Source organism: Pteronotus mesoamericanus, unplaced genomic scaffold (assembly GCF_021234165.1).
Source record: "Pteronotus mesoamericanus isolate MK-2021 breed Mesoamerican mustached bat unplaced genomic scaffold, CSHL_Meso_final contig_181, whole genome shotgun sequence".
NCBI classification, from domain to species: Eukaryota; Metazoa; Chordata; class Mammalia; order Chiroptera; family Mormoopidae; genus Pteronotus; species Pteronotus mesoamericanus.
The window spans coordinates 3,032,784-3,058,103 of record NW_026555077.1 but is presented as its reverse complement, the minus strand read 5'-3'; the positions used below and the strand labels follow the sequence as shown (position 1 = coordinate 3,058,103).

General features: G+C 36.8%; 1 protein-coding gene across 1 annotated transcript in view; it reads left to right on the top strand.

The window, feature by feature from the left end:
• SLC44A5 (solute carrier family 44 member 5) overlaps positions 1 to 25,320 on the top strand; it is a 309,363-nt gene that overhangs the window by 171,070 nt on the left and 112,973 nt on the right. Inside the window, exon 2 of the mRNA XM_054566860.1 lies at positions 18,329 to 18,374. Within this exon, the coding sequence (XP_054422835.1) occupies positions 18,329 to 18,374 (46 nt within the window). The remainder of the gene's footprint in view (positions 1 to 18,328; positions 18,375 to 25,320) is intronic.

Genomic DNA, 25,320 nt, shown 5'->3' with positions numbered 1-25,320 from the left:
GAAAACACAGACTATTCAATTTTATTTTAAAATATAGATAAATAGTATCTTAGCAGCTCAGAGCCCACTGAGAAAGTAGATTGTTTACATGGAAAACTGTAATTGGGGCTTGAGAGTATGAGCTGGGAGCAGTAATGAGGCAGAGCAGTGCGAAACCAAAAACCTGGTAGTTGGTTAACTCAGTTCACCTTTTTAATTTATTCTTCTGGTGAGGTTTTACTTTTCCTCTCTTTACAAATTTAGATAACTCCTTCAGCTACTGAAAAGGAATGTTTGGTTTTTATATTGATGAAATAACAGGACTACATTTAATTGAAAATGTCAAAAAAAAAATAAATTCTGATTTTTTATTTTAAATAATTAATTATGTTCCAAATTCTTATTTTGAAATTAAAAATCAACCTCTACTTGGAGGCTGATTTAAATTGTTTTCAAAAATGAAATAATAATATCCCTAATATCCCTTCAAAATAGAAAGTTCTGTTATGGCAGATTCTCTCTATGAATCACTGTGAGCATCTCAGTTTGAATCACTGCATTGAAAAGAGCTCTTGCAGACTAGTTTTTTTTTTCTCTTTATTTCAGGAACCCCTAAAAATTTTAGTTATCTTTAAAACTCAGAATACAAAATTAACATTATTTTAAAATATTTCTGATTTAATACTTAGCAGAGTTTTTTTTTATATATCAAAGTATGTAAGTAGGTTAGGAAAGAATGAATCACTTTTGCTTTCTTTGGATATATTCCATAAAACCATAAGAATAAGAGAGATGTATGCCTGCAGGGACAATTTTTATTGGACTGTAGTTTAGTGCTGTTGACAAATTTCAATGTGTGTCTAACTGATTAGTATGTTAATGTTCCATAAAAAAACCGCTATGGTTTTGAATAAGTTGTGGCAGTGTATAAACATACAGAATATTCTCATATTTGCATATGCCTCAGGAAGCAGAATATCCTTTGACAATTAGACATTTCTTGCAAAATACATTTTCAGGACACCTGTATTTGAGTTTAAGCATTCAAAATACCAATTTGTTTTGAATTTGTGTGTGTGCGTGTGTGCAGGTGTATGTGCACAGGGAGAGCCAAAATTGATTTTATTATGATATCAAGGTACCCACTTAAAGTAGTCTCTACAAACATATCTTCCAGAAAAACTGAGTTGACGCCACCTAAGTCAGAGCCCCGTCAGGATCTACAGAACAAATAATTACCCAAGTCAGTGACTGTGATAAGGATCTTGTCCTAAATGGTCAGATGGTCTTATTAAGTATGATACTTAGCAGGGAGTGTTTTTCCTAGATTGATTTCTCTATCAAATAATTCTAGTTAAAGCAAAATTTCTTGATAATATTGGCATTTTGCTTCAATAGCCACCTTAGAGATGTGATAACAGTGTAAGTAAATATTGACCAAAAACTGTTAGTTATTTGTTAGACTTTTATAAACCTAGCTACGTGCCCTTTTGCAAAATTACAAACTAATGTATTCCTTAAGCATAGGAAAATGTAATGTGGTAATGCAATGCCAAAACTCAGCTTTTTATGTAACGCACTCAAACTTAGTCTTAAATATAAAAGTATAGCATTAGTACCACAGTTGCTAACAATAATTTAAATATACCAAATGTGGCCTGCATGCTTGTCAAACTCATACAATTTATAAGTTTCCCTTGTGCTTCACATATTCACTTCATCTTGATTTACATCATTTCAAGTGTTATTTTCTAAACTATCTTCTGGAAAAACTTGACTGGTCAAACTCTTATTTGTTTTCTGTTCTACTCTTTGTACGTTGCTAAGTATTTGAACTATGAATCAAGTGTAGTTTACAATATGAAATATAGTAGCTTATAGAGTAAAAAGCTTTACGAGGAAATAGTATAGAATTTTTTTAAATGACCCTGAAGAAGCACAGGACAGAGAAAAGATTAGTGCAAAAGCCATATTAAATTTTGTAGGCAAGTTATTTTTCCAAACGTCTGAAGTTCTGGCACAGGTTTTCTGGAAGCAGTGTGTGACATATTATTTGTTGAAGCATACTTAATTGGCTTTACTGATGAGATTTGAGAACAAGGTTAAATTCAAATTAGTAAGAAAGATGAAACTAGCCGATCTGAACAAGTCTAACCCAAGCTAACTGTGACCATATTTATCTAAATTCCTGCAGTGTGATTCACTATTTCCTTGACCCACTGAATTTCCCATCCTAAGTTTTACTTTCTTCACATACTAGGCCTAGCCTCTATCCCCCTCCCAAAGTCTAGTGCAAAGGCCACCTTTTTAATTTGAAGGCTTTCCTGGTTTTCAGCTGAATGTGAACTGTCCTTCCCTCACATTTCCCAAGGCTTGTGTTATGCTCCCACTGAGCGCTCCTTGAGTTCTCTTTGTTGCAGTGTTTGAGCATTCCCACTCCTCCACTGCGATTTCCATCGCGACAGGAGTTGTTTCTTATTCATTTTTGTGTTCCTGGTGGTGCCTCACCATGCAAGTGCTCAGTAAAATAAAATCAGTTCCATTCAATACTCAGAAAACTGGAGGTTAAAATTAACTTCAGCGGAAGTCTTTGGTCAGGACATGTTTGTATTTTAAGGGCTCCCTGTCGATGAAGAGCATCGCAGGATACCTGAGCCTCTGAGTTCCAGAGCTTCTGGAGATGAGATATGAGAATGCACTTTTAGTCATTTTAGGGGCTGGTAAGGCACCAGAGGCTAAAGCCAAGGCTGGACGGGGTAAAGCTGGGGTAAAGCTGATCCTTTACTTTCAATTCTCACTGGTAAAATCAAAGAAGTCCGGGGGCATGGGCGTGGGTATTAAAAGTGAACTAGGAAGAATGGGGAAGGAGAAGGGAAAATTTTTTTATTGAGAACCTATGATGTGTCAAACATTGCACATATGTAATTTAACGTAATACTTTCTCACATTTATGGAAATATTTCATGAATTTTATGTGATTATATATTATGATCTCATTTGATTTTCTAGCTCTGACATAAATAGTATATGGATTATATCTTTTCTTGAACAAAAACAAAGACATAAGAAAGTAAAATAATTTGTTCAAAGGTTACATATTGAATTAAGAAGTAGGACTCAAATATAAACTTTCTATTTCTTGTTTAGCTCTCTTTCTTTCCATGGCATCTTTATATGTTATAAATCCAACAATGCAGTTTTATACATAGAATGTAATATACAAGGTCTGGCACAAATAATGCCCCCTTTTTATTACAAAATCTTTTATCACAAATCATAAGCATGTAATTATGTAACATAATAATATCACACTCAAGCACAGCACATGACATTTTAGGTAAAATTTTGAAATTAAAACTGTAAATTATTATACCCATATTATTACCCTACCAACCACACTCAATCAGGTGTTACTCCTGCTGGACCTTGTATTATTATATCTGTAATATATTATTACATTCTATATACATTAATGCATATATTAATATACCTATTATGTACATTAATAATATTGGGTTGGCCAAAAAATTCATTTGGTTGGTTTTTTTTCCTACGATGGCTCTAGTAGCACTTAGTTGTCTTTAATTTCATTGGAAACAATTTTGTTAGATTATATTGTGACAGCTGTCATATCAGCGTGCATTAAAAAAAACAAACTTACTAAAATTGGTGAATTGTTGTGTAGCCATTTTAATATTAAAGATGGAATAAAATAAGCAACATTTTTGGCACATTATGTTTTATTATTTCAAGAAAGGTAAAAAAGCAACTGAAACTGCTGCCCCCGCACCCCCCCTAAAAAAAAGGATTTGTGCAATGTATTGAGAAGATGCTGCAACTGACCGAATGTGTCAAAAGTGGCCTGCAAGGTTTCTTGGTACTATTGACATTTTGGTCAAATAAATCCTTGCTCTGGGGCTGTCTTATGCATCAGAAGATGTTTAAGAGCACCCCAGCCTCTATCCACTGGAAACTAATAGTGGGAGATAGCCAACATTCTCAAAATATCCAAATCCATAAAGTTATTGGTGAAAATTAAAAATGTGTCTTTTATTTTACTGAAAAAACTAAGCAAACTTTTTCGCCAACTCAATAGAATGTAATAATACATTCCATATTGTCAAGAACTTTTTATTTCTTCACGTGCATCAATACTGGTTCTATTTTGTTGTGAATCTTTCATGAATTAGAATGCGTGTGGAAAATTTTTGTTCATTAAGCACAGAATGCTATGATTTAAAATTTTTAATGAAACACATATTACTAAGTAAATAAGTCCATCTTATTAACCTCTTATTTGTGGTTCTGATAACAGAGAGGGGAAACGTAAACATTAAAAAATAGATATAAATTTCAGAAGGAATGGAGAAATGTTTCTCAGTCTTCTATTGATTTTAATGTTGGCTTAAATGAAAGTGGATTCTCCTTGAATTGGTGTCATTGTGACATTGGAAAGACACCCAGAACTCCTTTTTACTTGGGAACATAGGGCTGCCTGATAGATCTGAGTCAAAAATGAATGTCTCAGGCATTCTGGAGATGTTCTGGAAAAATGAGAAAACCTAGGAGGCTTTAGTTTAGAGTTCAAGAGTTAGTTAGACCCCTGGCTGATCATTTGGTTTTGTAAGCTCTTCTAACTACCTTTATTCAGGTATCCCATCAGTCAGGAAGCCTTGGGAATAATTGGTCAGGTTACCTAGGAATAATGGTCGGGTTACCTAGGTTACTTTCAGGTGCCTTAGCACTTACCTGTGCACAGCATGGCTGACCTTTCAGTAAAGCTGCTCTGGAGGATGCCTTCTCCCTGTGTCCTCACACAGCAAACAGAGCTTGCTCTGACCTCTTCTCTTCTTATGAGGGCCCTCATACCATCATGGGGTCCCATCCTCATGACTCCATCAGAGCCTAATTAGCTTCAAAGGCTCTAACTCCAAATACCAGCATATTGGGAGTTAGAACTTCCACATATAAATTTGGTGAGGACATAAATATTCAGTTCATAACAATATACATTACTTTATCTGTGCTTTTACATTCCCCTGACTGTTCTGTTTATTTTTCTTCTTTTTCTTACTTGATTTTGAATTGGCTAATTTATCTTATTTCCTTTTCCTTGCTACACTATTTTTTTGAAGTAATATATGCTGACTCTGTTCTTTTAAAATCACAGCATGTGTACTTACTAAAGTTTAAAATTCATTAATATTGCACCATTTCCTACATAATACAAAAGGCCTGCCCTGCTTCAACTCTTGGATTATATCCTATTACTGTCATAATTTTCTCTGGTTTTATTTAACCCCACAAGACCTTATTATTATTGCTTTATAACCAGTGGTCATTCTCTTCTTCCCTTTCTTCATTCTGTATTTCTTCTTTAATCAAAGACCTTCCATCTCGCTCACCTTTCTTCTCCCAGAAATATATACTTACTTATATTTTAATGAGATTCTGTCACTGACAGGTTCTCTTGTTTTATTTTATTTCGTTTTGTGCTTAAACTTGTCTTAATTTCATCTTTTTTTCTTGAACATATTGTCACTAAATATAGAATTTTACATTGACAGTGTTTTTCTTTCATTGCCTCTCTCCCTCATCTCTATTCTATCTTTCTGGAAATCGGATTTGCTATATTACTTGTCACTCTATACTCAATAATACTAACTACTATCCTTAAATATTTTTCATTCTTAATTTATTTGTGCTGTATTCTGAATTGTTTATATTGGCTTACTTTCTAGTTTGCCAGTTGCCTCTTTAGCTGTGTCTAATCTGACATCAAACTTATCAACTAAGTAGTATGTTGGGAACCGTCCTGCCTGGTTTCAGGGACTGCAGCCTCACTGATAGGCAAGAGGGCCCCAAGGCTGGAGCTGAGCAAGAAGGCCTTGGGAAAATAGACCACTGAGGAGACAAAACCTGTCCCCCTGGCAGGGGTGCAGCCCCTGCCTCACTCACATCACCCTGCTTGGCCCCAGAGGATGGCTGGTTAGTAAATGACAGGTAAGACCCCTCTATGGTAGAGGCAACCTAAGACAGGCACAGTCGCATAGGAACCATCAGGGAAGGACTTAGGAGGCATGAAGAAGAGGCAGAACACTCTCATCCCTTGGCTTTGTCATGTCCAGAGTCCTCATTCTATCTGAAAGAAGTCTCCCTATCTCTTGGCTGCTCTTCCCAGCCACGTGACCAGGTCAGTGAAACAATACTAAAGGCAGGTACAGCCCTAATCTGGATCATGAGGTTCCTGGGAACAATTAGGCCTGTAAAAGAAATGTATTAAGTCCTATGAAATTTATTTTGCTAAGAATGCTGTCGAGTTAATGAGTACTGATGTTTGGGGTTGAGCGTAGAATGTGATCAGTTTCCCAGGTTTCAGAGCTGAATGGGTGCCACGCTGACCTGAGGCAAATCTCTTTGTTCCTTCAATCATAGCCTTTTGACATTGATTGAAGAGCTTTGCATGCATGTTGTATACTCCTACACATACCATTCTCAATAAAAACCACTTCAAGAGAAGGGCTAAGGGCATTCTTCAGTAGAGGGAATCGCCACCGCCTTTCGCTGGCAGACCAAGAAGTGTCTGGAACAACTTATTTCCTTCATCTGTGGCAACCGGGGGGACTCTGTGGGAATGGGGTACCCCCATCAGCTGTACATTTCATTTATTGTGTTTTTTACTTCCAGATGAAATTTTCATCATTTTTGAAGTGTCTACGTAATTTTTAATAATTCTTCATATTTATTTTTCTTTTATTTTTGAAAAACAGTAAGCATAGTTCTTGTATAATCTGGGACTAATAATTTAAATACCTGAAGACTTTGTGAGTCTACTTTTGTCCATTGATTATCTAATTTTTTCATAGTGTCTTGTTTCCTTATGTAATTTGTTATTTTTTATTGTATGCTGCAAATTTTTTTGGAAAATTATTTTTTATTATTCTTAGAATATAGATCATTCTAACAGAAGTCTGTTGCTGTTTTTCTATCAGTTTGCCAGGAACACCTACAGAGTGGCTCCACTCTAGATTACTTGACGTACAATGCACATTCAAATGAGGGCGTTTTCTTCCATCTTTCTGCTCAGTGTGAAGGTGGCTCTCTTAGGTGGGTTTTGTTCTGAGGTGTGAGCCCTTTGGAGTTTTAACTTTATGTAGGGAGGTTTCCTATTTCACCCTTTATCTTGAATAGCTACTGGGCTGGGTCTTCCATCCCTCTTTCTCCTTGATAATGCTAAATTGGTAAATTTGCCCATATAGTGACTTCAGTAATGTCCTTTTCTCTGAATTCTTACTTTCACTTAGATTTTGACCTAGTATTTCTTCGATGGTTTGTCAGATATTCAGTGTTTTTATGAAGATGTTCTTTAAAGGTAGGTAGCCAGAATTTTTAGTAGGTTTTGGGGGAGGGGAGGGAGAGAGAGAGAGAGAGAGAGAAACTATGAACCTATCATACTTTTGGAATTGGAATTAACAGGTAGCCTTTTACTTACAGATTTATCTTCACAGTTTTATGTTATTGCCATTATGGAAGACTGAGGCAAACCCTTGTTTTGAGTGCTAGATTTCCCTTTCCTAGTCTTTCATTCATTCCTTTATATCTATGCAGAATGTAAAAAAAATAAGCCCGAAGGTTTTTTTTTGTTTTTTTTTTGACAATGAACTTGAAATGTTCAGTCTGTTTGTGAAAGAAGCATTATGTGAGAAAAAAAATTTTATAGGCATTTCTCCCTCACATAAACTAGCTCCATAGAATTTACAAGTTATTTTATCCTTGACTTGATCCAAGGAGACAGGGCTCCTGGAGGAACTGAGATAAGATGTCAGATATCCATTCCAAATGATTATCTTACTCTGTAAAAAGAGCCCACTCATTCCCCACCTCCCACTCCAGCCCTAAGAAAGAAGAAAGAATCTCATTCTCTCTCTTGTTTCTTCACTCTCTGAACTAAGATAACCATTTAGGGTGGGTCATGCAGTAAGTTGTGTATATCTGTGCTGTCTCTAATTCTCCCATTTCTCATTCTAAGTCACTAGTCTGAACCATTGGTGAAAGGCCATACCTGTAATACAGATTCTAATACTGTACTGCACCTGTAGTTTTTTTTTTTTATTTTTGGATCATGATGCCTTGTGGATAAAAATTATGAACTAAAATGTTTTCTTTCCTACACTTCAGGCCCATGGGTTGGGATTTTTTCCCAGTGATTATTATCACTTATCTTTTTGAATTGTGGCAAAAGTCAGAGTTGATAAGCAGTTTAATTTTGTTCTCATTAATAACCTGTGGGCAATATGAGAAAGTAGGAGAGATGTTATCACTAGCTACCAAACTGCTTTATGGACTTGTGATAGATTGACAAATTCTTGGTATTTTTCTTTCATAATGTTTACTCTTTTTAATGGAAACTTACTCAACTATAACTTTAAAAACAATGTCTTCTTTGTTTACAAAAGTTAATTTTTGTATTTTTGTAATGGTAATTTTCAAAACTATCATTTTCCTCAACCTTTATTCATTTACTGGGCTATTGCCTGAAATCTGCAGATAGAAATGCAAGATGAGTCACTTTTTTATATTTAAGATCTGTAAATATGGTCTTCATTTTCTATCTCTGGCTGTGATATTGTACTTATATTTTTTAGGGGGTGAGGGAATAGGGACTGGCATGATAATGAAATGCATAATCTATGAAACTGGAAAAAATAAGGAATCTCTTCAATATGATTAGAGTATGTCATGGGTCTTTTAGAAAGAAATATTAGAAAACACACGCTGATAACCTTCAAACTCAATTCATGTTCTTGTTTGCTTCCAGACTCTCTTTTTGAATCAATATTGATTCAGACTTTTATTTATTCTGAGTATGTGTGATTATCTAATAATTCGTGGCTGTTCTAAAGCACAAATTCACTGCTTTGTCACAGTAGTCAAGAAAAATCATCTATATAGTAGTGCATCTCCTGTGCCCTTAAACATACATCTTTCAACATTGCCTATAACATCAGCCTATTAAGAAGCACCCTGAATGCTTTATGTATGTTTTCTTTTATCTGTTCAGACGGAGAAGTTGCTTCTTTCAGATTATTACTTTTAAGGTTGACTTTCTAACTGAATGTTAATGATTTTTGTTTATATACAGTGAATTATTTCAAATAATAATGCAAACTATTTAGAAACCAACCCTGTGATTAGAGAAAATTTGTTCTTAAAGCAGGAGATTTGGCATTCTTAATGTAACAGAAAGATTTATCATCCCATGATAAAATCCCATGATACATTTAGAAGTTACTCAAACGGGGAGAAAAACAACCATCATAAGGTCATGATACCACTGTATTGTTTGATTTCAATCAGTGCTGAAAGAGGCTCATTTGCATTTTCATTAATCATGTCGCGTCCAATGTAAGGTCCTGTTTCTGCCACAGATGAGTTTCTGGAATGCACGTCATTTTCTGCATGAGGAATTGCTGTCATTAGGTGATAAAGCATGGCACCATGCCCTTCCTTTCACCCCCACTGAATGTATACCTCTGAGATGATTTTCGAATTGCCTTATTCTCATTACAGCTTCAGTCAGGCACCTACCATTTTATGTCTGAAGTACAACAGTCTTATTGTTGCTTCTTTGTCTTCAACTCTTCTATTTCCTCTGCATTAAGCAGAAATATAGACTCATGACAATTGTGGTACTTCCTCAGAAGACTTAAGGGCTTTGTAAATATTACTCTATCTCCTCACAGTGTGCTTCATTCCTCTAACTGCCCTCATATTTCCTGCCCCAGGCATAGTCTTTGCTGTGGCTAAGCAAGTGCTTTTGTCCAGCTTTCCTACATGACACATTCTTCCCTTGAAACATCTTCAAAATTCCTGTCCTTCAAAAAGTTATTCTACAAATGCCACACCAAGCCTAGTCATTGAAACCTTTCTAGCATTATTGGTGTCACCTATAACCAATGTAACAATTCAACTAAAGTTGGATTGCATTGATTCTACAGTGATTTATTTTAATAATGAGTGTAATTTACATATACTTTGCTATTTCTCATGGTTACTCTGAAAGCAGAGTAACAGGAGAGATACTCCTTTTTTCATTTTTATTTTTTGTTACTATGGAAAAGGAAGAAAGTTTTCATTACTCTTCAAGTTCTCTTGTCTAGTCCAATAATTAAATCTACATGAGAGAGATTAACAAGAAAAAAATAACCACATTTACTTATATACGTACATATGGGAACCCCACAAATAGGAGAGGGTCAGAGACTTCACATACATAAGAAGCTCAGGGGCACAAAGTGAAAATGAGGTCTATACGGCACTCTGAGCCAAGGATGAGGTAAGGCGCCTTGGGGCTTCAGAAGGGAGGAAGAGGATTGCAGGACAATAAGAAGACCAGGTGTTTAGTAATTAGTAGTTTGCCTACCAAATAGATAGGTCAAATAGATTATCTCTGATAATCTCTTATTATGGGCAAGACCCCTAATTTAAATTCTTCTAGGTATTAGGATGAGGGGTCAGGCCAGAAGTTTCTCTTGAGCCCAAAGGATCTCAGTTGCCTTGAGCACAAAATAATCCACATACTCAGAGGCACATTTTAAGGTGACTTGTCCTGAACCCCTACTCTGTTATCTATCATTTTGTAGATGATAAAATGGAATTTCAGAGAGATAAAAAGTAACTTTCCTTAGCTAATAGAACTTGTAGGTGGCTTGTAATTTAATACCCAATTTTAATCTATCAGCAGAAATACTGTCTTCCTTATTTCCTTTGTTTATTCTTACTTATCTGGACATTAAAGTAGATGCTGAATTAGGGTTGGTGATAGGAAAAGTAATTTTTCATATCAATACAATTCTAAGACTCTACTAATGTGCCTTTAATCCAGTTTGAAATCTATGTAAAATAATTAGCTGGTAATTGTCAAAATTAATTTTTTATTTCTATTTTCATAACCTAAAATAAAGATACAAGAATTCAAAATTACATTGACTTTTTAAGCATTAACTTTATAAACATTTATTGAGTACCTGTCAAGTATATACCCAGTACCAAAGTAGGTAATAGCAGTAGAATAACGAAGATTGAGTTTCTGTTCTAAAGAAGCTATTATTTCAGTAGAAAAAATAATCATGTGTATTAGCTTCCTCTTGCTGCTATAATGAATTATCACAAATACAGTGGCTTTCAATGATACAAATTTATTATCTAATGATTCTGAAGGTCAGAATTTCAAAATACTTCTCAATGGGCTAAAATCAAGGAGTCAGCAGTGCTGCATTCCCTTCTAGAGGCTCTAGGGAAAGGGAATGCATTTATTTCTCAGTCTCTAGAAGCAGCTACTGTTCTTGACTCATGACCCCCTTCCAAAGCCAGCAGTGGTCAGTTGAGTTTTCTCCTGTTGTTTTATTCTGACCTTGTTTCTGTGATCACATCTTGTTCTTTGGCTATTCTGTCTTCCTCTTCTCTATTTAAGGACTCTTGTGATTACATTGGGCTCACCCAGATAATCCAGGGTAATATCCTTCTCTCCTGTTTCTCAATTTAATTACATCTGCAAAATTTCTTTTGTTATGTAAAGTAGAATATTCACAAGTTTGAGGGATTAGCACATGGATATCTTTCTACCACAGCATGTAAAAAGGCCTCTTAGTGCAGCAGTGCAAATAGAAGTATAAATGTCTCTGAGATCAATGGAATCAGCTACTTTGGGATGGATTATATGAAAGTTCTCAACATTGGTCTCCAGTCAAGTAAGCTCCACCCACTGGCTCAGTGGCCAGAGGGATGTCTTGGTCCTTGTTCTTTCTTCATTGATATGTGGGGAAGTTGTAAGGAGAATGGTAGACTTCTTTTAACCATTGCCAAGAGAACAAGATGGGACAATCATATTATTCAGAGGACCCTGTAGGAAACATTTGATTTTGGAGGCAAAACATTTTGGTACAGAAATGCTAACAGAGCAAGTTTGAAATGAGGGATGGTAGGAGATGAGGCTGGTGAGATAGGCCTGATCATGAAAGGCCATGTGTGCTGGGCTGAGAAGTAGGAACATTACTCTATAAGAAATAACGAAGAACATGGCTTCTTATCCTTAAAACTTTCCTTGGATGAAGTGGCGGGCCCTCTTCTACAGATCCGAAATGAAAAACACATTTAAAAAATAAAGTACAACAAGGATTTAATTATTCTCAATTCTCCACTGGCTATTGTTGAATATTAAAGCCAGACTTAATTTTATAATACACCATTTTCCTATGCTTGGTGGAAAGTTATCTGATTTGCTTGTTCATAATTGTTCTAAGTACTAAAATACTTGTTTGCTCAACCTTAGTTCTACTTTTGCTCTTCAAATCACATTAGATTCTCTGAAGGAGAATGTATAAAAGGAATGAAATTAAATGTTTCAGATTTCTGCTTTTTATTAAAAAAAAATCAATGATAGTTTTATTGCCATTTTCTTTGAGAAACAGATTGCTTTCAAAGAAGAGTCTTTCAAGCATGACTGGCTGCTTTATCTTGCCATTTGCATTCAACAGAGTCATGAATCTGCACCATGAGTTGAATTAATTACCTGATTTACTGTCCTTAATCTCTATGAGTTATTTCTGGTAAGAATAATTACATTATACGAATGCAATACAAACTGTTAACTACAATAACAAATGTGTAACTGTCAATTATGAATATTTTTAGTGATTCTAAAGTCATAATTTTGGTGATCAAAGAGTCATGTATACTTAAGAAGCTTTTAATATGATTACCTAATTTTAATTTTTTTCTTTTTTTAATGAGAAATATGAATTATATTCAAGTAGTTAAGCTTTGTGACAGTGAAACATTGTGGCTTTGTTCATTTAGCTGGTCTCCCAGTCTATTATTCCAGAGATGCAATTAGAGCACACAGGGCTCTGAGAAAGTGATGCCCTGTATTGATTTGAGGGAATAAAAATTTGCATAACAATACAAATTCTGCTAGCATATGGGGCAGGCTGAAGTCATCACTTTCCAGCTGTCATTACTATGTGGAATCAGCTAAATCTTACCATTTGACTGTGGTTTTAGTGTATTTTTAACTAAAATATAAGGCATCCAGGATTTACAATCCGGATGTGTCAGCTTTTCAGACAGACTTGACAATAGCATTTTATTTACACTGCAATCTGTTTTTTCACTTGGTGAGCTGCAAATCACACCAAAATTGAAAGCCAGCCTAGATACTTTTAAACCAGTTTGCCTATCTTTAATGTAAAAAGCAAATAATTACAAGATCAGTAAAAGTTTCTAATTGCTTTCAACCTGCCTTCTCTCTCTACTCTCTACTCATCTGAGGATTTTCTCTAAGGTTGCTAATGAGAAATTTGCTGCTAAGTGGCTCAACACAGGCTTTGGGGTCAGACTGCCTTCCAATTCTATGTCCGCCTCTTGTTAACTGGGCTAGGGCAAATCTGCTTACCTTTCTGTGCCTCAATATCCTGATCTGTAAAATGGAATAATAATAATTATATACATCACAGAATTATTGGGAGCATTACATGACATAATAAATATACCACTGTTCTTGTATTGCACAGTTCAAGGGGGTATAACTCACATTGTTCTATGTGGAATTGTGCAAACTGGCTTATCTGTGTATAAAGCACTCATAGCAGTCCCTGAAATAAATAAACATCCACTAAATAATCTTTTTTTCCCTGGGGAACTTATAATCTTCCTTTTTCTTGAAGTTCTTTGGCTTTCTCGAATGTCACTTTTCTATTTTTTTCCCTGTAATTTTCATTTTGCCTCTTGCCTTTAGTTGTGGTGTTTCCCAAGGCTCCTACACATCCTGATGACCTGCTTTTCTCTCCTTCCACCAGGCTTTTTCCGTTATGAATTGAAGCTAGAATTAAAGACTATGTGTGAACTAAGAGGGAGGTTAAGAGTGAAATTCGGAATAAATCAGGTAGCTTAGTGCTAAGTCCAGTTGTGCATCAGAATTATCTGATGGGCTTTTAAAAAGTACACATTTTCAGATGCACCTCAGAGCAACAGAAATGTAGTATTTGGTGTGGAGGGGCTGTAAACTCATACTCCCCCCTCAAAAAGTTTTGAGATATTTTAGCTGTTCAGCTAGTTTGGGGAGCTGAAATCTGGACCAGCAAGAATACCAGTACTAGTGTTCCACATCAGAGTGGAAGGGGCAAGTCAAAAAGTGAAGCCTTTTTTCAGCATCAGTCAGGAGCTGGAGACCCCTATCCATTTATGAGCCCTTCTGTGTCCCGTGCATGGCTCCCTGTGCATGTCTCTGTCATGGCAACCACACAGTGTAGGAATTACCATCTTAAGTTTGTATTTCCTGTTCAACTGTGAGGTTCATGAAAGCTGACTTCGTCTCATGAATTCATCCTTGAATCCCCACCACATGTTTATTGCAAGAATACAATAAATGCTCTTAAAATGAATTATTGATACCTAAGTTGATCTGAGAAAGCAAGTATATTAGTAGGACTCTTCAGATGCCTGTAACCGATGTGAAATAGCAAAAAAAAAAAAAAAGAAAAAAGAAAAAAGAAAAGAAAAAATCAAAGAAGGGGACTTTGGTAAATAGATACAGGTGATCTCATGAAGCTGAACCCTGGGCCTCAGGTAGGACTGAAGCTAAAATCCACCAGGACTTCCTTCTCTGCTTCTCTTTGTACATTTGCTTTGGTAATTTCTTTCTCAGATCCAGTTTTCTCTGCTTCTCTGATCTTCAAGCTTTATCTTTTGCAGTTCCAATCTCCCACTAACTCATTGTCCATTCTAATTCTAAATTCCTGAGATAGAGTGGCCAGAAATGACTGTCCCAGCTTGAGTCTCATGTCCAAACCAGACCCAGTCACTGATTGCCAAGGAACAGGCACATAGGAGAAACTTGGCTGCTAGAGACTCACTCTTGTGCATGAGAGAGGAGGTCAGTTCCCAGAGAAAAGAGAGTTAGATGCCCTGAAAGCTATTTGTTGCTGGGAGATGGAGTCAGACAGTCATTAAAAGAGGAGCCGACAACATGTCAGAGAACTTGACAATGAAGTATATATGGACTGTCTCAAAGAGGAAACATTTCACACACTTCCTCTTAGAGTAGGAACCAATGTTGGCTTTACACGTTACGACTAACAGGATATGCTGTGCTGCAGTGAGACTGGGTAGTGTGGATTCCAGGTAGACCATTTATTAACCGTGTGACTGGTCATATTCCTTAGGCTCTCTTTAACTGTCTCTAAGAGAACCTAAGGAATATGCCCACAGTTTTTTTATGTATGTAAAATGAGATTTCCAATCTGCCTATGTAATAAGTTTATTGTGTTAAGTAAACAAAATAGTGCATAAAGACACTTACTACAGTGCTTAGCATTTGATGTTAAAAACACATTAAACATTATTGTTATTGTCATTTTAATATTACTCTGCATACCTGACATATCCAGTGTTGTTCTTCTTTTTCTTTTATTTAGATTTTATTTATTTATTTTTAGGGAGGGAGAGAGGGAGAGAAACATTGATGTGTGAGAGAAACATTGATCGATTGCCTCTTGCACATGCACAACCAGGGACTGGCCCTCAACCCAGGCATGTGCCTTGACCAGGGAATCCAACCAGCGACCTGTCGCTTGGCTGGATGATGCTCAACCAACTGAGTCACACTGGTCAGGGCCTGATGTTCTTTACAGAGCTCATCACTTTTCATGATATAAACTTCCAAATATTTATCTCAAGTCTTGACCCAAGGCTCTAGTTTCTCAACTGCAGTTGAATGCTGAGCTTTTCAGTTAGATGTCACTTCAGACTTAAAAAGAGCAAAAGCAACCTCATGCTCTTTTTCTTAGAAAAACTTTATAATGTCTTCTACCCGCTAAGGTTCCCAACTATTTTAATAGCCTCGACCTTTCCTTAAGCCAAGGTAAAATACCAGAAGTTATTGACAATCAAAATTTCTAAGTCTGTAGTCCCTTGATTTGAACATTGGAGGCTTCCTAAATGCCAGCCACTGTTTTAAGCACTTTTACAGGTATTGATTCATTTAATCCTCATAATAACTTTATGGCAAAGGCACTGTTATAATCCCCATTTACAATATGGAAACTGAGACTCAGAGATGTAAAATGATCTTTCTAGGGTCAATATGATAGTAAGTGACAGAGAACAGGCAGCCTGACTCTAATGCCTTTTCTCCTGGTCCCTAAGCCACGTGACCGCTCTGTGATGAACCATCAATCTTTCTTTCTACTACTTCCACTACCACTGGACAGTGGCTCACCTTAATTCACCTCTGTGATTGCAGTGGACTTCTAGTTGGTCTCCTTGACTTTGTACTTTGTAATACAGCTTGCATACTGCTGCCAGATGGCTCTTTCTCAAACACCTTGTCTACTATGTCATCCCCTCATTCAAATTCTCCTCGGGCTCCCTATAGCCTAGGGTGTATAAAATAATTTCCAGCCCTGGTTTTAGGCTTTCTCTAGTTTGCTCCCATACTATCTATTCAGCTTTATTTTTTCCTCCTCTTATCCCATTATCCAGTACTCCAGTCAGGCTGATCCTTTCCCCATCCCCACAAACGTGATGTTCACTCCTGACTCTGTGACTTCTTCATCTCCGCAGGTCTGAACTTTACCTGTCTCAAAATATTGAGGCTCTGGGAACCCTTCCTGACTGATCTCAACTGAATGTGACCTTTCCTTCCATAGAACTCTCCTAACACATTTTTTGTATCCCTCTTGTCATATCTTCCTTGTATTATAGTGATTTGTGTACTTTTCTTATTTTCCTATGTGCTCACCAGTTTGTAAACTTGAAGATAGAAACTGTGTTTCACTAAACCTTGAATTCCCCTGCAGTGTATCTTTTAATGCAGAGCACACAACAGGTGATCGATGAATAGTTACTGAATTTAACAGAGTTCTAGTTTCGCACACTCAGAGTGTTTCTCCTTTCTCTTTTGTTCTATTCTAGTCTTTTACAAAAAAAAGTAAATCTCATTTTTGGAATGCAGCCCTCTTGACTCCTCTAATCTTTGATGAGATCTACTTTCTCAGAAGTCTTGTAATACTTAAGGCAAATACCATGCAATTTAGTCCTTTATTAATTGTTTTATATGGTATATTCATTGTTCATGTATTACAATACAAGGCCTGGTATATAAAGATCCTCAAAAAACATTTGTTGACTGAATCAATATGTGGATCTTGCCCACCAGTTGTAAGGTCTTGAGAGAAAGACTGTGCCTTATCCATCTTCTGTATCCCCTCAGAGCTCTCATTGTACTGGAGGTGCTTCATGAATATTTGCTGACAGACTGACTGTTGGATTCTGTTGCAAGTCTGTCCTTTCCTCCCTGTTGTTTTACCATCAACCTGTGATTATGTGAAAGGAGCCTCTGAGTTCTTGGTCTAATATGTCCCCATAGAATACAGGCAAAGTTAATTTACTCACATGAGGTGGGCAGGAGACATGTGGAGGGTCGTTTTTTCCAGTCCCTTTAGAAACTCTGTTCTTAACTCAGTACTAGGCCTTCACACAGGGACAAAGTTCTAGAGAAAGAGGTGGTAGTGCTTAGGTGGAGGGAGAAGAATCGAACTAGGGGTTGCAAAATGCAGACCTTGGGCCAGAAACTATCTTACAGAAGTTATTATTGGGTCTGCCCATACAATACACACGGTGGAGGGAGTCATTCCCTGTGTACTTTGCACTGTTTAAAAATGAGGTGATATATAGCAATCATGGTACAACAGTAAAAAACTAAGGCATATTCCCAGATGGCAAGAAGTCTGGTAGTAGATCTAAAAAAAAGCAATAAAAATGACATTTATGTATTATAATAATGATTTGTATATGCCATCCCGTCAACATGACAAAGAACAACAGTGATTAATATTCTGGCTTCTTGAAGCAAAACCTAATCTCCCGAGAGGCCAGAGAGAACTGGGATAAGCAGACATCTCTATTAGGCTGTGTACCTCACAAGTGCTCAGCAATACTTGGCCATGGCAGATGGTAAATTATTTTGCAGTCTGGAAGGGCTTCAAATTTCACTACTCAGTATGCACTCTATAATATTGCCAAGCAGAACAGCGAGAGGATATGTGTACGAGGTGCAGAGAATGTGGCCCTCTACAACTCTTTTTAGTCTTGCTTCTAGCTGGAAAGAAGGAGAAAGATTGACAGCTATAACCAAGGCATAACTGAAGTCTCAGTGGACCGAAGAATGAATTCAACACCACACTGAGCAGTGGACTAGCCGAGAAATAGATTTTTCTTTATTAATATTTTGTGTATTTATTTGCCATTTCATTGGCTAATATGCTTAAGGATCTCTTTGTTTTAAATGCAGGTGATTCAACATTTGATTCAGATTTCAAAGGACCTGTTGCCAACAGGTAAGCAATTCTTTTTCTGGAAATACATTCTTTGAACAAACACAGAAAAGCTTGTTTTTTTAGTACTGTTTGCCAGTGAATGGAGAATTATGTTTACTGTGAGGGGGAAATTTTAGCCTAAATGTCACCTTATTTATCCAGGGAAAGCAGAGAGAATAAATCTTTCCATGAGTCATGAATATCTTCACCTGTTCAGCAAATGACCTGCTTTAAATTATTAGAGTGAAGAGTTTATATTTCTCAAAAAGGAGAAGCAAAAAAATATGCTTTACAAGATTTAACCACTTTGTGGAGAAGCAGGCACATTTGAGTAGTTGTTTTATGCATCTGTTTATTCTGTGATTCACAATTGCAAATGCAGAGTTGCTATGCCAACTTCTTGCATACCAGGTATTTGTGCTACTCGGTTTCCAAAAGCAAAAAGCTTTCTTAGAGACAGCCATTCACCAAGGCATCATTCATGCTTTAGGATCCTTTAATATGCTCTGGGGAAATATGTGCTTGTCTCCATTGGTGATTCTCCCTCAAGGTTGCATGGCATTTAAAAATTATCTAATAACTCAAGGGCCTTTTTTATTTTTATTCTTTATTCTCTATTCCCAGGCTTCTTGCTTATCCAAAAGGGGGGTTGCAGGGTAGAATAGCTAAAACTGAAGAGAAAATTATGCTGCTGGTAGCTGGTTTTTGCATGGCTTTGACATTGATTTCTGGCAGTTGCATGTCATAATAAACTGTGATGTGGAATAATGATCAGCATGCTTACCTGCACTTGCCAACCATCAGCATGTACATTAGCATTTACTGTTATGTCCCTATACTATCCCAGCTGTAAGCAAATGTGTTCTCAATTTATTCTAATTCTGTAAAAACCCAGGTCATTTGATTTGGCTTATTCACTTAAAGGTGTACTTATGCCTTCTTTACAATAAGTCTGAAATCTCATTCTCTCCACGGTAACACCATGAATATGTTTTTTTGGCCAAAATACAAATAGCCTCATTAAATAGGAAAGTTACTTTCACTGTACTTGCATTTATTTTACAATAACTAACCTGTGATAATTGAATATAGCTTATTGACCACAAGGGAACTCTAGATATAATCCAGATTCTTCAACAGTAATAATGAAAACAATACGAATACTAGGAGGAGCAGGAGGAGAAAGGAAAAGAAGAAAGGAGCTGCTGCATTTGGACAGACGAAATACAGATTACAGGTGTCCCTTTCGGAACAAAGAGAAGGGGGCAGAGTTAGGCCTGGCTAGCTTCATGGGTGGGCCAGTTGAGCCCTCTCGGTCTTCAGCTATTTAGAACTTATGATCGAACAGGTAGCCCAGGTAAAGTCTACACAATTGTGATAGTCACTGTGAGGAGAGTAATTTATTTTTCCCTAGGGCCTTTTGTGATGCTAGGCACCGCAAAGGCCTTCAGGGGTGAAATGGTCAGTATGTGACCATACCTCCCCGACTCCTCAATCCAAGAACAAGGAAAAGTAGGGCTTAACTGCAGAAGATGCTAACTTTTCAGGCTACAGGGTTCTATAATGTCCTTTCTACGAAAATAATTGGAGTGTTTAAGGAGGAAGTGAGAAACTCCAGGTTTTTTTCTATTACCTCTAGCAGCACGTCCAGCTTTAATAATGCCATTCGCTTTATAATATCAGTTTCCTTGTAAGAGAGCCAAAGTCTTATCAGATATTCAGGGAGACCCTGACAGCACTCTCTGCTTGCCATCTACCATGCTCTATACGCCTCTCTTAGTTCACATGGACATCATTTTGTGTGTACTGACCATCCAATTGTAGCTGTTTCCAAAAGAGGTGAAGGAATGATGGTTATGCCACAAGAGAGATTAACTCAGTTTCTCATTTGTTCTCATATACTAAAAATTTGGCATATGGAAGCTATTTCCCCATAATGTTGACCAAAAAAAGGGGTTTAAGGTAGTTTAAGGTGTTTTCTCAACCCCTTTTGGAAAAGTAGTTATCCAGTGCCCGTGCTTTGTCTCCTATATTCAACAGAATTTTTTAAAATATTGGTTAGTGTTGGATTGAGGTAGTGAGATTTTTAATTGTTTAAGGGACTATTTAGCACTATTCTTGGCAGTGCTTTAGAGAGCAAAATAAATGCACATAGAAAACTAAGAAGTAAATCTCTTTTATAAGAGGCTACATGAGAAATTTCTCTTGTTACTTGAAACTCAGAGAAATTTCTATTTATTAGTATATTTTCTTCTGTCAGATAAGGAAAACTGTGCAATCCACTATATTTCTCCTTTTATATTGAATTGTAGAAAGCCTGTGGATAAATTTAATTTCAATGCCAGCAAGTGTATTAGCCTTTGAGTAAAGAATTTCTTTTCAGAACTTTGAATTTCTATTTCTATTTTAATAACTTTATTGCATCCAGGCCTTTTAAGTCATTTCATTTAAGATCCTTTCTAGAAAGAGGCAGCATCTAGGTGGACAGGTAAATAGAAATGAAAGCCTTGTGTGTTCCATAATTGCCTTTTTCCCCTTCCTTATACACAAAACAGGTGGAAGACATATGACTCATACTAATCACATTGGTAGGTTTCACAATGCTGGAAATAACTACTATTACAGAAGGTGGAAAATCTGCCTAAAGTGTGATAATATGCATTCATTTTTACCTGGAGCTTTTGTGGGAGGTGGTAAGCTCACTATCATGAAGAAATTCAAGGAGAAAACGAAGAGGCATTTATTAGGGATGTTGTAGAGGGGATTCATTCATGTAAAGGAGTTAGACTAAATGACCTCTGAGTGCTTCTCAATCTTCAAATTCTACGATTTTGTAATTCAACTTTTAATACCAAAGCAGAGGAGGAAGAGTTCAGCTTCTGACCTAGTGATACACATAAAGCACTGTGCTGATGCTTGCCTCATGCCCTTGTGAATTCTAAAGTGCCATTATCAAGTGGGCATCTGAAATTATTGTGATAACACAATACTGTCTCCTAAATTTATGCTGTTTTCATATTTGCTTCTTGCTGAAATAATTAATATGCTTCTTGTCACTATAGAGGAGACTTAAATATCTAAAAGCAAGGCTTATTATTGTGGAAAAATATGAGGAAAAGCTTATAGAAAAAACCATACAACATTCGAGAAAAAATGTAGGATCCCGTGTTGTAAAAATGTCTGAGAGAGGCTACAAATCATTTTGACTTATAAAATAGTTTGACATAAGGAGCCTATATTCATAGTCCTTCCTTTGAAAATTTTTAAGTAGTTTCAAAATATGGAGGGAATTGAGGAAAATAAAAGTAAATAATTCCCTGAATGACTAATTCTTTGCAATGCAAATGTGAATTGAAGATATATGCTCTCAACCTGGCAATTATTCACTTCATTCTGAATGGAGCAAATGGTCTAACTAATATAATTAATTAATTAGCAGTGTGACTCGTTTCACAGGAGGCTGTAGAAAAGCACACATCCTTAAAATTTGTAGCCTGCCCCTATACTCCTCAATAAGTGGACTTGCTCTTTTTCTATGTTTTTGCACTTTAAAAAGTTCATCACCAATAAGCTCTTTGTAATAATGATGAAAGTAATGATACAAAGTTTAAAAATAATACTTTAAACTTTAAGCCCTTTAAAGCAAATGATTTGAAGAAAAGTGTTCATTAATTGAGTGTTTCTTATGTGCCAGGCACTGTGCTAGGTGCTAGGAATACAAAGATGAACTAAGTAACATTCCTGCCCAATGGAACTTGCAGCCTAATAGGAAAAGGAGTTAATAAAGGGATTAATGTGGTGAGTGCAATAATAGAATTATCGATAGGGACTCTGGAAACCAAGAAGACTGTGTCTAGCATTGCTATGAGTAGGGAAAGGGGAATATAAAGAAACTTCAGAGCAGAGGTGACCCTTGAGCTGGTTTTTAAAGACATTCCAAGAAAAGTCAGCAGCATGCATCAAAGTACAGAGGTCTGAGAACAACTGTCCAGGAAATGGTTTGGTGTGAGCAGGACACCCAGTATGTGCCTACGCGAGTGGTAGGAGGCATAAGGATCATTCTCAGGTGGGGAGATATGATGTTGGAGAAGTAAGAACAAGCAAAATCACCAAGGGTTTATACAACATATCAATGTGTTTGGTATTTTACTCTATAGGCTCTGAGGAGACATTACAGCATTTTAAGTAAAAAATTGACAGAGTCAATTTCACATTCTAGAAACTTTCGTTTAACAAGTACTTACTGAACACAATGTACAAGATGTTATGGCAAGAACCAAGGACACACACCTCCTAGACAGGATCCCAAGCTTAAAAATCTGTATTCGTCCTGATGTGTATGTGTGTGCTGGAGTAGGAAGTGAGGGTAGGGATGCAGTGAAACCAAAGTCTGCAATGTATGAGGTAAACACTATGTAGGAATGCAGGTTGCCATGGAAGCCCTAGGAAGAGTGTAAATTATGTGGCAAGGAGATGGTTCTGCTTGCCTGATAGGATAATGCTTTGAAGAACCTGTAAGAGTTTTGCTTCATGTAGGAAAGAGCAAAGAGAAACCGAGAGACAGCTGATCTCTGAAGGAAGAGATTCTCCTTGACTCATTTAGAGCATCACAAGTTCCTATTAACAGTGAGATTGGGAGATAAAATCACTTAGCAAGAATCGAGGTAGTGAGGAGCATTGTACCTTAAGGTAAGGAGTTTGAATTTATTCTAAAGGGTCTGAAATGAATGGCGAGCCCCTTTTTTTGTTTTCAGTTAGGGGAATTGCATAGTTACTGTATTTTGCTTTGTATAATGTACACACACATTTTTGGTTCAAACTTTCAGGAAAAAAATCCTTTAATTTTTTAATTCAGTTATTTATTTATATTTAGATACTTTTTTTGGTATTATAAAGGAATTTTAGCATTTATTTTTTAATACATTATTGTACGAGAAATTCTATGTAACATATAGTTACAAAACACAAGAACAGATACAAGGTATTTCAGTTACCACTCGTGTATAATGCACACCCTTATTTTTCCCTAAAAAACTTGACCAAAAAAGTGTGCATTATACACAGCAAAATATCAGCATATTTGCTTCAGTCGTGTCCCTATTTCTCGTTTTTCTTTTCACGTTCTCTCTGCAGAGATGTATTCCTCACCTCTCCTCAAACTGATATTGAGAAGGTCACCAGTGGCTCTTCTCTCGTCAAGTAGAGTGGGTGACATTTTTTGTTTCAATCTTGCAGTAGCAACTGACCAAGATGACCACCCTCTTTTTTTTGAAATGTTTTTGTTCTCTTGGCTTCCTTGACACCCTACTCATCTGGAGCTTCTTCTGCCTCATTGCCTCTCCTTTTCAATCTCCCTTTCTGGCCCCTCATCCCCTGCGTAATCTCTAGATGCTGAAGTGCTACAGGACTTGGTTCCTGGCCTTCCACTCCTCTCTTTCTCTAGTCTCCTTTTAGACTAGGCCAATGACTTTTAATGTTATTTATGTGTTAGTGACTCCTAAGCTTACATCGCTACCAATCACCCTTTCATTGACCTCTATTTCCTTTGTATTCAACTGCCTATTTGATGTCAGTATTTGAATTCACAGTACTTATTCAGACTTAATTTGGCCAAAAACAAGTCTCGATTTCTATTCCCATCCCAGAACTCTAAAACTTCCCCCATAGTCTCTTCTATCACAGAAAGTGAGACCAATAGCTACGCAATTTTATTTAGGTTACAGATCCTTACTTCCTGATTTTTTTCTCACTTTCCACATACACCCAGCAGCAGTGAACGTCTTCTGGGCAGCTGCGAAATGCATCCCCAAGCCAGCTGCTCCTCCTCTCCTGCTATCGCCCTCCTCCGTGGCACTATGCATCCTATCTAGACTTTTGCTCTGGACTCTAGAACAGTCTTTCTTCTTTTACTCCTCGTTTTCTTGAATCCACTTTCCACACAAAACCCTGAGTGAGCTTTCAGATCATAAATTAAATCTTGCACTCTATTTACATATTTTCAATAACTTCCCACTGCACTTAGATTAAAACTCCAACTCCAACTCGGCCCTACATAAATACCCTCTGTCTAAGTCACCGACCTCATCCCCTGCCATCTCTCTATCTGACCTTCTTGTTGTGCCCATATGTGCCTTTATTTCATTTCTTGGACTTCCTAAACGTGTGTCCATCTTGGTGACTTTGTTATTTCTCTGCCTGAAGTGCTTTCTCCCCAGTCCTCTGCACGGCTGGCTCCCTCATCACCCAGATCTTAACTGCCATTGCCCAAGACGCCTTCATGACTACCTGGAGCCCCAGTCACTATCACATCATTTAATTTTATTTCCTTTGTAGTATTTACCAATATTGAAAGCTGATTTATTTATTTCTATGCTTACATAATTACATAATGTCCTATCTAGAATATCACGCCTATGAGAAACAAGATCCTTGTCTGTTTTGTTCATCTGTGTACCCCCTGGGCTTAGAAATGTCCCTGCCATATAATGTGCATTTTTTGAATGACTACATGAACTATCATCTCAGCTTCAAAAAAGGGATATATGGGAAAGTACAGAAGCTAGTTGGAACGGAGGCAGGATGCCATGTAGGAAACTATTTCAGTGATCCAGCTGAGAAATGATTAAAGCCTGGACTAAGGCAGTGGCCCCGGGAGAGAAGAAATCGAAGAGGTAATAAGACGACAAAATTTTACAAGGCTTTAGGGCTGATTGTATGTTCAGGTTAGAAGGGAGAATTTAGCACAACTGTGTCTAATAATTATATGGATTGTGGTTATATTCACCAAGGTAGGGAACACATGAGGAATAGCAGGAATGGTTAAAAACGTGCAGAGAACGTTATGAGTTTAGATTTTAAATCTTCAGTTTGGGATGCTTATGGCATAACCAAGTGGGATTATTTAATAGAAAGCCAGAAATATACTTCTGAAGCTCTTTGAAATATTGATATATTTCTTTTAACTAAA